Here is a 17557-nt window from a genome sequence, read left to right as displayed (position 1 = left end):
TCCATTTCCTTTCTCCTTTCAAATCTCGTCAGTAATGGAGAGAGAGAGGAAGAAAATTGCTTTTAATGCCAGTTTCATCTTATTCCGGTTTGCAACTTTTGATGGTGATAATGATGGTGTAGATGAAGAAGAGGAGGAGCTGAAAGAGGAGGAGGAGGAGGAGGAGGAGGAGGAGGAGGAGGAGGAGGAGGAGGAGGAGGAGGAGGAGGAGGAGGAGGAGGAGGAGGAATAGGAGGAGGAGGTGCAGGTGGAGGAGAGAAATTAAGGGAGAGGTGAAACGAAAAGGAGAAGGAGGATCTAAATGAACGAAGGAGTGACAGAAAGAGGAGGAAAAAATAGGAAGAGAAGAAGAATAGGAGAAGAAGAATAGGAGAACGAAAAGGAGGAAGGAACAGAAAAAATAGAGAAGCAACAGCAGAGAGAGAAGAATAGGAGGAAAAGAAAACAGAAGCTGGAGACGAAGGAAGAAGAAAAGGAAGAGGAGGAGGAGGACAAAGAGGAGGAGGAGAAGGAGGAGGAAGCAAGATAAACACAGACAAAAGGAATGAAAAAAAGTAACAACCAGAATCGAAGGAGGAAGAGGAAGAAGAAGAGGAAGAGGAGGAGGAAGAAAGGAAGGAAGGAGAGGAGAAAAGTAAATATTATAATGTATCTTAATGAAATAGGTTACTTAAACAAAGGAATCAGAGAGGATGATAAAATAAAAGTGGATTTGAAGCGAAGACAAAAGGAATAAGGAAGACAAGGAGGAGGAGGAGGAGGAGGAGGAGGAGGAGGAGGAGGAGGATATTAAGAAGAGTGCACCAGAAGGGAAGAAGAAAAATAAAGAAAGGAAAAAGAAAAGAAAAGGAAAAAAGGATGAGGGAAATACGTAATAGACAAAGAATACAATGGTGAAAATGCAATATATAAGATAATTGAATAAAGTTAACTCTCTCTCTCTCTCTCTCTCTCTCTCTCTCTCTCTCTCTCTCTCTCTCTCTCTCTCTCTCTCTCTCTCCAGACCCTTTGTTCAGCTGGCCATAAGAGATCGAAACCCTCATAATGTCTTTTTCTTTTCATTACCTGGATTCTAATTAACTTTTACGCACACCTGTGGAACCTGTGGGACCTGTGGAACCTGTGGGACCTCTGGGACCCGAGCCATTGCGTTGTTTGTAATCTGCATTAGTAAAAGCGTTCCAGTCTCTCTCTCTCTCTCTCTCTCTCTCTCTCTCTCTCTCTCTCTCTCTCTCTCTCTCTCTCTCTCTCTCTCTCTCTCTCTCTCTCTCTCTCTCTCTCCCTCTCCCCCTTTGTTCTCAGTTTCCTTTATTAACTTGTTGACTAAAGGAAGCGCAAATTGCACAAAAGTTTGCATGGAGAAACTGTATTTTTTCGTATTTTCTTTTTTCTAACTTGACGAAAATAAAAAAAAATAATAATATTGAAGTGAAAATATCAGAATAGATTTTGTATATAATCTCTTTTGATGTTTTTTTTATTTTTCCTTAAGAGTTTTTTTTTTATTAAATTGATAAAAATAAACCCAATTGAAAATGAAAAAAAAAAAAACAACAGCAGCAGAGTAATAACAGTTTCCAATAGCTTGATTATTTTCTGGCTTGTGGTCGCGCAGCTTATTGGTCTTCAAGAAATAGGAAGCAAAATAAAAAAAAGTTAAGAAAAATTATTGTTGTAACCAGATTAGAAAAATAGTCACTTTTGTTCTTGCTCGTCTGAAAGTTCTGCTACCTGTTTTTTTTTCTTTACTGTAATTAATATTAATGACGGTGATAATGGTAGTAGTAGTAGTAGTAGTAGTAGTAGTCTAACCAGTAGTAGTAGTAGTAGTAGTAGTAGTAGTAGTAGTAGTAGTAGTAGTAGTAGTAGTAGTAGTAGTAGTAGTAGTAGTAGTAGTAGTTCTGATAGTAAAATTATAGTATTATTATTAGTAGTAGTAGTAGTAATGGTGGTAGTGGTAGTGGTACTGGTGGTGGTGGTAGTAGTACTAGAAATAGCAGTAGTAGTAGTAGTAATAGTAGTAGTAGTAGTGATAGTAGTACTGGTGGTGACGGTGATGGTGGTGGTCTTCAGTCACCATGAAGCAACATCACAATATCATGAGGAGAGGCAATCAAGGGAGGCGACGAGTTAATCACAATAATGCGAGGGCGGAGCAGCTGCCTATTGCAATGGCGTAATTAGATTAGCCCTAATTAGGTCTTGCCGCGGCTGTGTAGCGAAGAAGAGGCTGAAGGGAGCGAGGGAAGGGATGGTCTTGTCTTGGAAGGGAAAATACCGGCCGAAAAGAAAGATTTTAACCTTATCTAACCTATAACAAGTCTAAAAGGCGCCTTATCACATACACAGTAAGTTAATCGACCACTTATGGCTTATTGTGTTCCATAAGGTAAACACTCACTATAAACATGGAAGACAACAACACACACACACACACACACACACACACACACACACACACACACACACACACACACGTACAGATCAGACACATGAAGCTGAAACAATCACGTGTATGTGTGTGTGTGTGTGTGTGTGTGTGTGTGTGTGTGTGTGTGTGTGTGTGTGTGTGTGTGTGTGTGTTTCAATTCATGTATATTTGTGTGTATGGTCGTTTTCCGATAGCCAATTATTCTTTTAGTCCATCTATCATCTCATTCATTAGTCTCTTTCACTAACACACACACACTCTCTCTCTCTCTCTCTCTCTCTCTCTCTCTCTCTCTCTCTCTCTCTCTCTCTCTCTCTCTCTCTTAGATAAAAGATCAAGAAAGACGGAGGAAGAAAAGGAAGTATGAGAGAGTAAAGGGAGAGGAATTTTGGGAGTGAGGTAGAGAAGGAGAGGGAAAGTATTAGTAAGGATGAGATGGTAACTTGGTGAAGCGGTGAGGGAAGAGCAGGGGACAGGTGTGAGGTGGTGGTGGTAGTGGTGGTGGTGGTGGTGGTGGTAATGGTGGTAATTGTGGTGCTTGTCTGTCCCTCCTCCTGCCTCTCCTTTTCTTCATTGACTTCCTCAGGTGATGTTTTGGTGTTATTTCATTGTATTTGAAGTAGTAGTAGTAGTAGTAGTAGTAGTAGTAGTAGTAGTAGTAGTAGTAGTAGTAGTAGTAGTAGTAGTAATAGAAGTAGTAGTATTGTTGTTGTTGTTGTTACCTTCTTTTTTTTTTCTTCAATCTCTTCATTGTTGTTGATGTTGTTGTTGTAGGTGTTGTTGGTGGTGGTGTTGTTGCTATCCTTCAAGAGAGGATGAGATGAAATGTGTAGAAGCAGGAAATTGTGGCGCTGAAGAATTTAAAGCCTCAGTTGTTTTAAAATGTGAATGAGGCGGTGATACATTATTTACACTGTGAGAGATTAAATAATGCAAAGGCTTTAGAACATCAGGAAAGTGTTACAACTGACACTGAAAAGCTTCACATTGTTTTAAAACTATGATAACCTGAAGGGGAAATATATTGTTAAAACAGAGAGAGAGAGAGAGAGAGAGAGAGAGAGAGAGAGAGAGAGAGAGAGAGAGAGAGAGAGAGAGAGAGAGATTAAAGTTAAAAATAGTATATATATTTAGAAATAAAGTATCGGGAAATTTTATTATATGAGAGTTAAAAGGTGGAAAGGAAGCAGAAGTTAAAAGCTCTGAAAGAAGATTATACATTGGAAAGCCTCTGTAATTAAAGTTATTGTTGGGAAAAACGAGCTACAATATGGTTGTGAGAGGAAATGGGAGGAGAGAGTCACTTACAACATGTGGAGGGAGGGAGCACTGGCAGGGCTGGGCAGGGCAGGACGGGGTAAACGGCTGTTGTTGCAGATAGGAAGAGGGGGGAAGCTGTAAACACTCGCCTGGTATTCGGAATGGAAGTAAATTGGAAGTGAATTTATCCGTAAGCAGCGTCCGTACAGTTGTGTGGGGACGGCGGGCGAGGCGCTGACTGAGTTTTTAAATGGCGAAATAGTGCGAAAGTTCTGGTATTTTGTTGCAGTGGAGTTGACGTAGGCAGAGGTGAGTCGTGGGTTTGGTAGAGCACAAAGGTTTTAGGGAGCTTCAAGTGAGGCGTAGAGAGGGAACGCATTGTCTGGGGAAGCAAACACAGGGAGACTTGCTTGGAGTGTTGCGTCAGCTGTTTTGTATGGGAGTGAGGCGCGGCAGATCAAGGCACGGGATAGAAGTGGTGTGGATGGAGCGTCGCCCAACCTTTATTGCAGGGAGAGGGTTCAGCCGACTGAGAAATTGTGTTTATGTGATGAGCGGCACGTCTGCACCACTAGGGAAAGCAGTTCAAACTATGCTTATCAATGTACATGTTATTTGATTTGCCTTGCTCTTTTTGCCAGTATAATTCTTTGTTTGTTCAGCTGATGTGTGCTTTGGGTCAGAGATGAAGGGAGGGAGTGAAATAGCAATGCGAGGTAGAAGATATGTTAGAATTAATCCTTTCTCTGGTGAACAATCTTTTGCCATCATCACTTGCAAATAATCACGTCTTTATTCTCTTACTTTACTGTCTTACAAAATTTTGATGTGTGCTTTAGGTCAGAGATGAAGGAAGTGAGTGAAATAGCAATGCGAGGTAGAAGATATGCTAGAATTCATCCTTTCTCTGGTGGACAATCTTTGCCATCATCACTTGGAAATAATCACACTTTTATTCTCTTACTTTACTCTCAGAAAATTTTGCAACATAGGAAGATAAAAATTTGTTTAACATTTATTCTTTATTACATGGTTCCATTTTTCTTCCATGCCTCACTTAACCAAAAGGAAAAGAGACTAATATTTAAGAGAGGAAAGTAAAAAGCCTGTTCAGAAAATCATAACGCGCTCCACCCCCATCAAAGAAAAACAAAATCAGAAACAAGGATAGAGAAAAAAATAGATAAATGAAATCTTTAAAAATTCACATGGAGAGACATCAAGAACACACTGAGTAACCTGAGCCCAAGTATGTGGGTAGGTAGAGACGTGTGTAGAGTTAAACTAAGTGTGTCGGAACGATGTGGTCTGTCTGGGATGATGAAGAGCTGATACCGGTGATATAACATGAGGCGAGTTGAGGTAAGCCAGAGACAGATTTGTGACGCTGGTGTGGTTATGAGACGAAAAGTGATTCCGGTGTTGTTATGCTGGTTGTTGTTGCTGTATATTGATTTGTTGCTTATCTTTTGTAATCAGTGGTATATGCTGTTGTCTCGTTGTCTGGTCCTTGCCGTTTCTGTGTCTTCCCTTCAAAATATAGACAGATTTGTGACGCTGATAGGGTTATGGAACGAAGAGTGATTCCCGTGTTGTTATGCTGGTTGTTGTTGCTATATGTTCATTTGTTTCCCTTTTTATTGTATCGTCAGTGGTGTACGTTGTCTCGTTCTTCCTTCGCCGTGTCTGCGTCTTCCCTTTACCAGGAACAGACGCAGGCCAGTCTTGTGTCCATTAGTCTGCATCGTATCAAGTGGTTGGCGACAGAATGGCAACAGGAAATGATGTATTATGTACGTTGTTCCATGTTGGTCTTGGTTTTATTTTACAGTTAGTGTATTATTCAGAATATAATCAATGTTAAGCTACCACTGGAATCAGGAACTCAACTTAAAACACATAATAACTTTCAAAACCTTTATAATGGTTCAGAAAAAAAAAATTAAACCAACTCATTCTGGTATTTTTACTCATCATGTTAAGCTACCTCTAGAATCAAGAACTCAGCTTAAAACACGCAATAACTTCCAAAACCTTTACAATTATTAAAAGAAAAAAAGCATCCAGACTTTTAAGAACATGAGCCTGCTTTTTTTTAGTTCCTACAGTATTCAGACTAGAATCAGTAAAAAAGATCACAGAAAAATAGTTTGGCTGCAGGTCACTTCTCGAGGTCGCTGGCGGACTGACATTTAGGATGGCTGCGTTGGGGCAAGGCGGAGCAGGGCGGGGCGTCCAGTAATAGTCTGGCGTCTGTCCGAGGATGAGTCTGTCTTCTTGATGCAGGGGAGGGGCGAGGCAAGGCAGCAGGTCCCAGCGTCGCCTGCTGAGGGAGACAGACAGCTGGCGGGGGAGGCGTTGTCTCTCTTGCCGCAACCTCGTCTCTGTCACTCCGTGGTGTTGAGTGTTTGTGGTATTGGCTGCTTATCATTACCGCCTGTGTTTGAGAGAGAGAGAGAGAGAGAGAGAGAGAGAGAGAGAGAGAGAGAGAGAGAGAGAGAGCCTGTGTGTGTTTCTATCAGTTTTAGGAAGTTATTGATCCATTTACGTAATTCTCTCCTTTAAGTTATTTTCTCACCACTTTCTTTCAATGAATAATTAGCAGGTGACATAAATCTTTACCTGTCAGCGTGTAATTTAACTTAGTACACGGAGCATCAATCAATCAGCCTTATTATGTAGTTTAGTGTAGCCCTTTGTCAGTTTTCCTAAATAGGGAAACCAACTCTAAAGGCACAGTGATAAAGGAATAAAAAGGACGACAGGTAGTTACCTCAGTGCTGTGCTAGGAAGTTGCATTAAAGTCTCGTATTCTCAAACACTTCTGTGCTTCACCATCTTTATTTCAAAAAGGCTTTATCTAAATTTATACCATTCTTTTTAAGTGTTTTTACGGTTCTACAGACAATTTGACAAGATTTCTACAAACTGGAATAAACACTCTTGAAAACCCCGCTACTCATCTCTGTGGCCTTAGAAAATAGTCGTAATGAGAGAGTAAAGGTTTAAAGCAAATTTTTACGTCTTTAGAGGAAGACTGACAAGATTTTTTATATTATTAACTGGATAAACACTCTTGAAAACATAGCTTATCATCTCTATGCTCTTGGAAAATAGTCTTGGTGAGAGAATAAAGCGTTTCTAATCAAGTTTTTACTATTTTAGGGGAAGAGCGACAAGATTTTTACATTATTAACTGGAGAAACACTCTTGAAAACCCCACTACTCATATCTGTGGCCCTTGAAAAATAGTCGCGGTGGTGAGAGAGCAAAGCGTCTCTTAATACATATCTTACAGTCTCGTGGGGCGTTATGTAGCTTCGTGTTCCATCCTCCAGGGCGTCATGTTACGGCTTCCAACTCCTGCCTACCCCCCGCGACACTTCATGTTGTGTGCGACCAAGCTATCATGGACTTGACAGAATAGTCCGCGGGCCTCACTTAGGGCAATGGAAAGGGAGGTGTGTGTTTCTCCCTCCTTGGCGTTGTTGGAGATGATAATGATGGTGGTGGTGTTGTGCTGGCTGTGGTAGTGTTGGGGGTGGTTATGGTGGTGGTGTTGTGGTGGGTATGGTGGTGGTGGTGGTGGTGGTGGTGGTGGTGTATTTAATAATGTTATGAAAATGGTGTTGTTGGTGGTGGTAACAGTAATTTTGGGAGTGGAGGGAATGATAATGTGTGTGTGTGTGTTTGTGTGTGTGTGTGTGTGTGTGTGTGTGTGTGTGTGTGTGTGTGTGTGTGTGTGTGTGTGTGTGTGTGTGTGTGTGTGTGTGTGTGTGCGTGCGTATGTCAAATATTTACTCACTCCCTCCCTTTATGTCCTTCCCTTTCCTCAAAACTCCTGTTCTATCACCCCTCCTCTCCCTCCTTCCCTCCCTCCCTCCCTCCCTCCCTTCCTCATGCAGTCACTACAACCAAAGGACAAAAGTAAAGAAAAGAAAAGGCTTTATTTTGTTATAAATTTATTCTCAGGTGACGTTTAAGATGAGCACATGACATCTGTACAAAACAGTGTGACACGTGGTGGTGGTGGGGAGCAGGGAAGCACTGTGCCCCCTCTGTCCCAGTGTGACGGAAACAACATATATATATATATATTAATATGTGAAAAATACACTAATTTTCAACCAAACTCCCACGGGCGCTCCCTCGTCCTCCCTCTGCGCCTCCGTCAGGTGTGCGGGAGTGGAGGGAGGGCGTGGTGGCGGGGCCTGGAGGGTTTGGATGTCTGTACGTAGGCGATCTTCGGGGGCAGCAGCAGCAGTCTTATGTCTGAGAACTTTACCTAAGAGTGATGTCGTTATCTTTAATGGTATTGATGCCTTATAAAGTAAAATAGGGAAGGGGTTATATCAATGGCCGAACGGAAGGACCAATCAGCGTGCACGACTCCCAGACACACACACACACACACACACACACACACACACACACACACACACACACACACACACACACACACACACACACACACACACACACACTACTTCTACATGTTATTCGTACTGTACATGAATAATAATAATAAAAAGAAAAACACTTGAGGTCACGCCTTTCCTACACTCATTAGGGAAAGATGTCAAAGGATACCAAAGGAGACAAACAACCCAAGGGAACGATTAAAAAAGAAAAAAAGGAGGATTTGAACCGGTTTCCTTCTCCCGATTATCCTCCTCCTCCTCCTCCTCCTCCTCCTCCTCCTCCTCCTCCTCCTTTTGATCCTCCTTTCACTATGACTTATCTCCCTCCAGTTCTCCTTTCCTAAGTAACTTATGCATAATACAACTTATATACACGTAAACTTCAAAGGAGAATGAATTATAAAGACTGTTTCCCAACCCCTCAGTCCACCACCATCACCACCACGCGAATATCAGTCTCTATTCATCATATATATATATCCGACCTTCCATTTCCCAAACCGTCTTCCTTCCAGGCCAACCACACACACACACACACACACACACACACACACACACACACACACACACACACACACACACACACACACACACACACACACGAATTTTACGGGTCCGTATTCAGAAACACTTTATTCTTTCATCACGACTACTTTCCAAGGCCACAAAGTTGACTAGCAGGATTTTCAAGAGTGTTTCTCCAGTTAACTATGCAGAAATCTTGTGAATCTACCTCTTGAACCGTAACAATACCTTAAAATATCGTGTGAATTTGAATAAACCTTTTTGAAATAGAAGGAGTAGTATGGAAGTGTTTCAGAATATGGGCCATAGGCAGATTCCTAATACCTTTGTGTCCACCTTGAATACCACCACACATAACCATCCGTCAGATCTTCCATCCATCCATCCATTCATCCATCTACCTATCTATCCATCCTCATAGTTTTTTTTTTTCATTCACTAATACATAGTTTCCTAATATCACTTCACAATCACCACCACTACCACACGAACAAGTCTTCATCCATCCACTCATCCATCCTTCCATTTTCTAACACCCTCCCGTCCTTCTTCCAATCACTCCATCATCCAAATCACCAGAACTAGCCATCCGTCACGCCCTCTTGCCAGCGTCTCTCTTCTTCCCAGTCACCCCATACACCTATCAACTTACACTCGAGTCTATCAAGGTGCACTGAAAAGCTGACGAGGAGCTTTTCTTGTTGCCTCACATCTCTTGGCCCTTCCTGAGTTCTTCACTTGACCCTCGTGAACGTCTGATGCCGCCAACCAGCCCTAAAGCCTCTCTTGACCTTGCAGCGCGTACACACACACACACACACACACACACACACACACACACACACACACACACACACACACACACACACACACACACACACACAGTGCAGTTATAAATTACACTTTTTTTTCTCTGTCCATTTCGCAAAGCAGGATAAATGACCACACGCACTCCAACGCAATGGGAAAGCAATGTTACAGTAAAGGAAAAAAGGAAAGGAAAAGATGGAAAATATGTATGTATATAACAGGGAAGTAGTTTCTCCTCCTGGATTTGATTAGTCTAGCCAAAGAGGGAAGTAGGGACTACGTTTTGTATGAGAGAGAGAGAGAGAGAGAGAGAGAGAGAGAGAGAGAGAGAGAGAGAGAGAGAGAGAGAGAGAGAAAGAGAGAGAGAGTTCTTCCAGGAATGTAATCGAGTATTGAAATTCCTTCAAAGTCGTACCAAGATCTTATTTAAACAAGATGCAGTCTTCCTCCTCCACCTGCTCCTTCTTCACCTGTTCCTCCTCCTCCTCCTCCTACTCCTCCTCCTCCTCCTACTCTTCCTCCTCCTCCTCCTCCTCCTCCTCCTCCTCATTTCTCTATTTCTCTCTGTATACATTCACGATAAATTGTCTAAAAAATGTGTGTGTGTGTGTGTGTGTGTGTGTGTGTGTGTGTGTGTGTGTGTGTGTGTGCCTGTTCTACATATCATATATTCTTTCTTTTCGTTTGAACTTTTAAAATTTGTTATTATAATTTTTGCGTCATTATTTTATATCTATATTGAAAATTTTTATTTCATGTTGAGACACAAAGAAGGAAATGATGTTTTTAGTAATGGTGGTGGTGGTGGTGGTGGCAGTGGTGGTGGTGGTGGTGGTGATAGTGGTGGTAATATTGGTTCTGGTGGTGGTGGTGGTGGTGGTGGTATTTGTTGTGGTTGTGGTGACGCTTTGTATAGAGACTGAACGACCTTTCTAATAATACCCATTGTTATATTATATCCCCTCTTCTCGTATCGTCCTTATCTTCGTACTCTTCCTCTAATTCCTCTTCATCCCCCTCCTACTCTTTCTCCTCTTTCTCCTTGTCTAATAAAAAAGTAACATTGAAGGGTCACAATTGCGTAAGTCTTGTACCAAAAAAGGTGAAGTGTCGGCGAGGGAACACTAGTGGTAATGAATGTAAATGTCAATACTAACACTGAAAATAAAGACATTCCATTAATAGGATCATCGTCATCGCGTTAAACAAATGACTCTATTCCACGCTAACCACACGTGAATACTTTTTTTTATTATATTTTGTCTGAATAATGAATACACTCTCCCACGCTCTCTCTCTCTCTCTCTCTCTCTCTCTCTCTCTCTCTCTCTCTCTCTCTCTCCTGCGACACTGAAAATAGTACATATTATTACAAAAACAACTGGCTGTGAAACATTAATGAAACACTTTGATACATCTATACCACTACGTACTGGCGTCATGGAAGTGGTCCGGGCACATCCAAAGGCAGACTCGCTTAAAACATCGATCCGGGACATCAATTGGAGCGCTTAGGGAGGCGGGAGAGGGGCGAGAGAGGAAGGGAAGTGAGGGGAGCACCTGAAAGAGACCAGGCGATGCGGCTGATGGGGCTGATGGGCTGCTGGGCTGCTGGGCTGATGGACTCTCTCTCTCTCTCTCTCTCTCTCTCTCTCTCTCTCTCTCTCTCTCTCTCTCTCTCTCTCTCTCTCTCATTATCACCAGACCGCTGCGTACAGTCTTCCAAGCACATAATCCATCCATCTCATATTGTTGCCTGTCTTCTCTAGGGCACCAGATAGTTATTGTTTGTCTTTCCTGGAAAACTCTCTCTCTCTCTCTCTCTCTCTCTCTCTCTCTCTCTCTCTCTCTCTCTCTCAGTGCAGTCCATGAGAGGTATTCCACATAAACACCATGTGTTTTGACTCACTAGCGTGCATCGGTGGCTGGTCCTCGGCTCACACACGCACTCCAGTCACTGCATGCACTTCCTCACCGTTTTCCGGTTCGGTCTTTGTTTACACTACATGTTTGTGTGGGAATTCCTCATTACAAGTTGAGGATTTCCCAGCTGAGAAATAGGTAATTTATCTTGCCGTTGGTATGTTTGTGCTATTGTTCACAGCAGCATTCCCTCGCAGCGCATACACATACACACCCAACATCACAACAGTGCTAAGCTTACTGGCTCTGAGTCTACCCATCCCCGCAGGATCGTGCGTTCACTCTTCATCTTCAGAGACTGCGTTGAGTTAGTCCATCTTAAGCTCTATTCTGATCTTGGTGTCCAGAGGGCAGACAATGCGTAGTTTGTCTGGCTGACTAGAACCTTGTTGAGAGGAGGGTGATCCCTTCATCTGGGTCACCACCAGGTGACCTTCCTTGGATGAGTCGATCTTGAAGTTGCCGAGAACGTCCGTTTCGCCGCTGCCGGGGGACACTTGCACCACTGCGCCTAGCTCCGAGGTCGACAGGAGACTCTCCAGAGACGCCGGCCTGGCCGACAGGGTGCCCAGAGAGCTTTTCCGGGTGCTCCATGGCGGGTCCACCATGAGGCTTCCTGGCGAGGCTAGCACGAGAGCTCCGGCTTCCTGTGGGGAGGACCACTGTGGGCTCCTTCTGTGGCGGTTGGGGGAGCCTCCGGTGGGGCTGGCCCAAGAGCCTTTCCTGGAGCACCGGGACGTGTCCAGCATGCGGCTCCCCGGGGACTCCCTTGATGTGCTGCCCGATGGACTCACTTTTGGTGTTTCTAGTTTGAAGCTTCCCGTCGAACCCTTCCTGGGAGCCTCTGCGCTTAAGCCTCCCGAGGACTCTCTCTTCGGGGCCTCCAAGACGAAGCCGCCTGAGCAACTCTTCCTCCGTAGGTGCTGGTTCTCTGCTAGGGCCTTGAAGCTGCCGGAGGGACTCTTGTAGCTCCCAGAGGGACTCTTCCTCGCACTCGGTGACTCTCTTTGATGACCACCCGAGGGACTCCTCCTCGAGGACTCCACCTTGAGGCTCCTCGAAAATTCTCTTTGGATTAGTTCCGCCACATTCCTGCTTGGGTCTATCTTCAAGCTGCGCGCTGTCTCCCTCTGGAAGCAGAAGGACGAGCTCTTGGTCGGGGGCTCCAGTTTGAGGCTTCCCTTGACCTCTCTCTGAAATCCCTCGGAAGGGCTTCGCTTTGGCGTGTGAAGCTTGCAATTCCCGAAATCGTTCTTGTAATTGTCTGAGGGGCTCTTCCTTGGAGAGTCCCCTGCCAGGCTGCCGAGTGAGTCCTTCCTGCTGCTCTTGCTGGGGCTTCTCAGACTTCCGGAGGGACTTCTCTGTGTGGAGTGAACCTTGCAGCTTCCCAGAGAGGATTTCCTCACGTTCTCTGGAGTGATGATCCCGAAGCTGCCGATGGAGCCTCGTCTTAGGGCGCCCGTGCGATCTTTGCTGAAGAGGCTCGGGACCTCCAGGGATTCCCGTCGACGGCACTTTGACTGTTCCTTCGTCAGGATCTCTATCAGGCCCTCCGGCATCCCTGGCCCGATGCTGCCGATGGAATTGCGTCGCACTGGTTCCGGCACCTCTAACTTGGAGCGCACTGACAGTTCTCCCTTGAAACTGCCGGGCCCCTCCCTCCTGTGAGCGCTGAGAGCCTGTTTGGCGCTCTCGGGAAGTTCCAGCTTGAAGCTTCTTGAGGGACTGAGATGTGTCCTCGTGGGACTCCTCCTTGGGTCTCCGTTCTTCAAGCTGCCGGAAACACTCCTGCAGGTCTCTGAGGGGCTCTTTGAGCGAGGCATCCGGAAGCTGCTCGAGGCACTGATCTTGGAGGTGCTTAACTTTGAGCTGCTGGGGGAATCTCGTAGGAAGCTTTCGAGCGGTAGTGATCTTATCGGGGCCTCGCGGGGGTCGTCCCGGAGACTGCCTCTTGCGGCCTTGCGAGGGTGGTCCAGTAGGGGTGTCGCTGCGCCCTCTGGGGTGGCCGTGCCGCTGCTGCTGCTGCTCAACATGCCTCTGTAGGAGACACATGGGTATGGAAGTGTTACTCAGGGAAGAACGATTATATGAGGGTGGGGAATGACGAGGCAGGCACGCCACTGCCAGGACCGTGTTGCCTGTGGCAGAGAGTTAGGGAGCATGGGCTGTCTAAAAAAAATAACAAAAAAAGTGGTGGACACCATCAGTCATTCCACACCCCTGACCTCCACTTTTACGGCGTTGCTGCTACACGGCTCTCGGTCGTCTGTCTCTCTTCCCAAGGCATGGTGCAAGATCTCCTTTACTCTTTGTTATCTTGGTAAAGTTGCATCTGCTTCCCTGTGCCGTCCTCAGCTACTATTCATGACTTTTAAAGTTCTTTCACACGTGAGGAAGAAAATTCACATAATTTCATAAGATTGAGCTTAGTCAGCCTCAACAGATATTTTCAGGCATCAAGAGGGCACGATAGCCACCTGTGTTCGTCATGCATAAATTCATGCCTTGGGGAGGAGCGAGATCATTCCTGTGATGACTCCCTACCGTGCCATGTGGCCAGGTGTGTTACCTGTAGCTGTGACGGCGGCGAGAAGATTAAATTCCACATCTGGACATCTGGAACTACCTACCTGGAGGCTTAGAGTAGCAAATCAACTTCTCAAAGTAATTTGTATTGCAGTCACTCTCATTGTATTGAACTACTGAATTCTATTGATCTACTGTTTGTCTATATTTTTTTATTTCTATTTTATTATATATATATATATATATATATATATATATATATATATATATATATATATATATATATATATATATATATATATATACGATCTGATATTATCATCTATATCTCTGCATTCAAGAATATATGAACGTAAAGTTTTCGCTTTGGCATCATTCCTGTCCGTTTCGTACATTGTCTCTAGAGATTAAGATTGAAATATGCACTCAAATAACATGCACGTGACTGAATTTTTTGCAGAATCCTGTGGTGGACAGTCTCAAATCATAGTGTTGCTGAAAGGCACGAAGCGGTAAGGATGCTAAGCGTAGGCTTCTTCGTATATAAGTATTTTTCAGGGGAGTGAATTTATATTTTTACTATACTATGGTTAATTGAGGCTTAGGAAGGGGCAAGAGGGTTTTGCTTTCTCCCTGCTTTGATTTTGTCCACAGGGATGAATTTAGGGAAAGCAGGGTGGGACGTAGCGAGGCCGGGTCACGACAAGGGAAGCTAGCTAGGGTGCACTTTCCAACTCAGAGGCTTAAAAAATGGACAAAAAATAGTGGAATCAGCGGGATAAGAGAGACAAGCAGGGCAGGGTCGGTGAGGGAGAGGGAGGGACACATCACTACACGTATACATTATATTTTTTTTGCCAACTTTGCAGGTTAACATAGGCTGACTGGGAAACAGATCATGGCATGCGACACTTGGAGGTGGATGACGCTGGTTTACCATGCTAGAAAACACACACACATACACACACACACACACACACACACACACACACACACACACACACACACACACACACACACACACACAGTAAATGAAAAAGAAAAGAGAGTCACGCATAAACGCACACAGAAAAAAATAAATGTAACACACACACACACACACTTACACACACACACACACACACACACATACACACACACACACACACACACACACACACACACACACACACACACACACACACACACACACAGAGAGAGAGAGAGAGAGAGAGAGAGAGATGTATTAAAATAATGTAAGAGAAAAATGCAGACTTACACACACACACACACACACACACACACACACACACACACACACACACACACACACACACACACACACACACACACACACACACACACACACAACAAGGGGAGGACATACCTGCAAGACACACACGAGGACACTAGCTAGTCTCTAGGAGGGGACTAGACCGAACTCTCCCGCTGGCTGGGGCTTCCGGCCTGGTCTCTAGGGATGGCCTGGGGGCCCCGGGGGGACTCATTCTCAGGGTGGAAGGCCACGGTGGAGGTGGAGCCGTGGTGGTTGGCGGAGGAAGAGGTGGTGGAAGAGCAGGAGGGAGTGGCACGGCCCGAGGAGAGTGAGCCGGCCCTCCCTAGGGTGAGGGAGGGATGGAAGTGGGTGTAAGGGGGAGGCAGGGCGGCCAGGACCTCGTGAGCGTAGGGCCCTTCATCACACAGCTCCCGGGGATACGACTTGGGCAGGGTGGCGGTCAGGGTAGAGGGCGGCGGGAGCGGGTGGCGTGGGTAGGAAATAGGTGGAAGGAAGGGCATCTGCTCAGGGGTGTAATGGGCGTACAGTGTGGGCGGGGCGGCGCGGGCTGCGGGCGAGGAGGCTGCCAGAGGACGCCCCATGTGAAGCAGCGTCCCGGGGTCTCCTCCCTCACGCGGCACCACCGACATACCCTTCTGTAGCAGGACACGCGGCCCACATGTTAGGAGACACACACACACACACACACACACACACACACACACTCACAGCATCACCCTGATAATCTGTCTATCCATGCACGTGTAGTCGTCTATGCTAATGGAGGACGTGTGAGTGCCTCGGGGATCCAGGTGCTTTCCTACATACTGGTAATGCTGCTAGTAATGCCAATAACACTCACTATACCACCGGCTCTGCAAGGGAGACTCACCTATGTATCGAAGTATGCAAATTTATATATATATAGAGTACGCATATACATACACACATACACACAAGCTCACACAGGTTAGAGCTGCATCACCATCGCCATCACCCACACCACTCCTGGAATGCAACTTGGTGATAACTTTGCGACTTAAACACTAACACTAACACTCGTCATACAAGTTGATTATGCTTCAGTCATTTCCCTGTAACTCCTTGCCTGTGAGCTCTGCGTGAGATTGCGTGCTGAAGTTTGAGGCGCCTGTTTGTAATAGTGAGTGATACAGATGCTGCATTCTATACCTGTCTTCATGTATATTGCTTAGTGTGTGATTGTTTTTACATGGATGGTGCATGTGTGAAGTGTGAGAGGGAAGTATAAGGGGAGAGAGAAATTATGTTTCCTGGACTATAAAACAGTGATAAAAGCAATTAATTGCCACAACATGGCATTCCTATATCTCTGCAACTACCAAATGAAAATTAATAACACTCTTACGTTTGATTAGACCAAGAACCAAGTTTCAAATTATTATATACAGCGCTCAGTATGAATAATACTGCTTTCATGACTATAAAAGGTGTTTGAACCAAAAAAACATATTGTAAAATTGGCTTGTCTTTAGAATCACGCACAGAACGTGAATAAAATAGTTACAGTATGATAAGAAGAACAAAGTTTCGAATAATCATCTTTTCAAATGGCAAGGATTTTATCAATGGCCTGATCGTGGTTCCAGAGATACTTTCCTCATTCCAAATACACTCTTTCTTTTTTAAACACTTCTATAAGATAAAAATATTATGTTATTTCCAATACAAGTTAGTGTTTTATGAAGGTCTTGGTTGAAATGTTTAGGAAAATAATAGGGTTATAATAGTGATTACTGTGTAGTAGTAGTGGTGGTGGTAGTAGTAGTAGTTGTGGGAGTAGTAGTGGCAGTGGTTGTAGTGGTAGTGATAATTGTCAACCACTTAAAAAGAAAAAAAACAAGAAATAAAACTGCTTCTCATACACCACCACCACCACCACCACCACCACCACCACCATCACCACCACACCACAAACCCGCTGCCGCCACTCCATCACTGCAGTAATGGCGCCCACCCCATAACTCCACGCCCCGGCCGCCCACCGTCCTAAGGAAATATGGCGCCCTTTTAAATGCCTCGCCAGCTCCACCACGACTGTCAGAATTCAGAAAATAGCATTCCCTGGGTACACACACACACACACACACACACACACACACACACACACACACACACACACACACACGAGGCTTAAAACAGGGTGTACGTAAAAAGAAAGTATTCATTTATGATTTATGTGTATGCGTTTATGTTTGCATAAACGAAAGCGATGTGTGTGTGTGTGTGTGTGTGTGTGTGTATTGAACGTGATGTGCACCTTAATGTGAGATTAGACCAAATGTGTGTGTGTGTGTGTGTGTGTGTGTGTGTTTCACTGTATGATCTGCTGCAGTCTCTGACGAGACAGCCAGACGTTACCCTACG

General features: G+C 44.7%; 1 protein-coding gene across 6 annotated transcripts in view; it reads right to left on the bottom strand.

Annotated features, from left to right (window-relative positions):
• Positions 1–10327: 10327 nt before the first annotated feature.
• Positions 10328–17557, bottom strand: part of LOC123516607 — a 314502-nt gene continuing 307272 nt past the window's right edge. For 4 of the 6 annotated variants that reach the window (XM_045276154.1, XM_045276157.1, XM_045276156.1 and 1 more), the window contains 2 exons: positions 15698–15807; positions 10328–13407 (listed from right to left, as the gene is read on the bottom strand). In XM_045276154.1, the coding sequence (XP_045132089.1) occupies positions 11679–13407; positions 15698–15807 (1839 nt within the window). In that variant the 3' untranslated portion in view covers positions 10328–11678. The remainder of the gene's footprint in view (positions 13408–15697; positions 15808–17557) is intronic. The other 2 variants (XR_006678254.1, XR_006678255.1) reach the window with 2 other exon arrangements.

This window comes from Portunus trituberculatus, chromosome 41 (genome assembly GCF_017591435.1).
Source record: "Portunus trituberculatus isolate SZX2019 chromosome 41, ASM1759143v1, whole genome shotgun sequence".
NCBI classification, from domain to species: Eukaryota; Metazoa; Arthropoda; class Malacostraca; order Decapoda; family Portunidae; genus Portunus; species Portunus trituberculatus.
The sequence above is the reverse complement of the archived record's forward strand: the minus strand, read 5'-3'. Positions and strand labels throughout refer to the sequence as shown.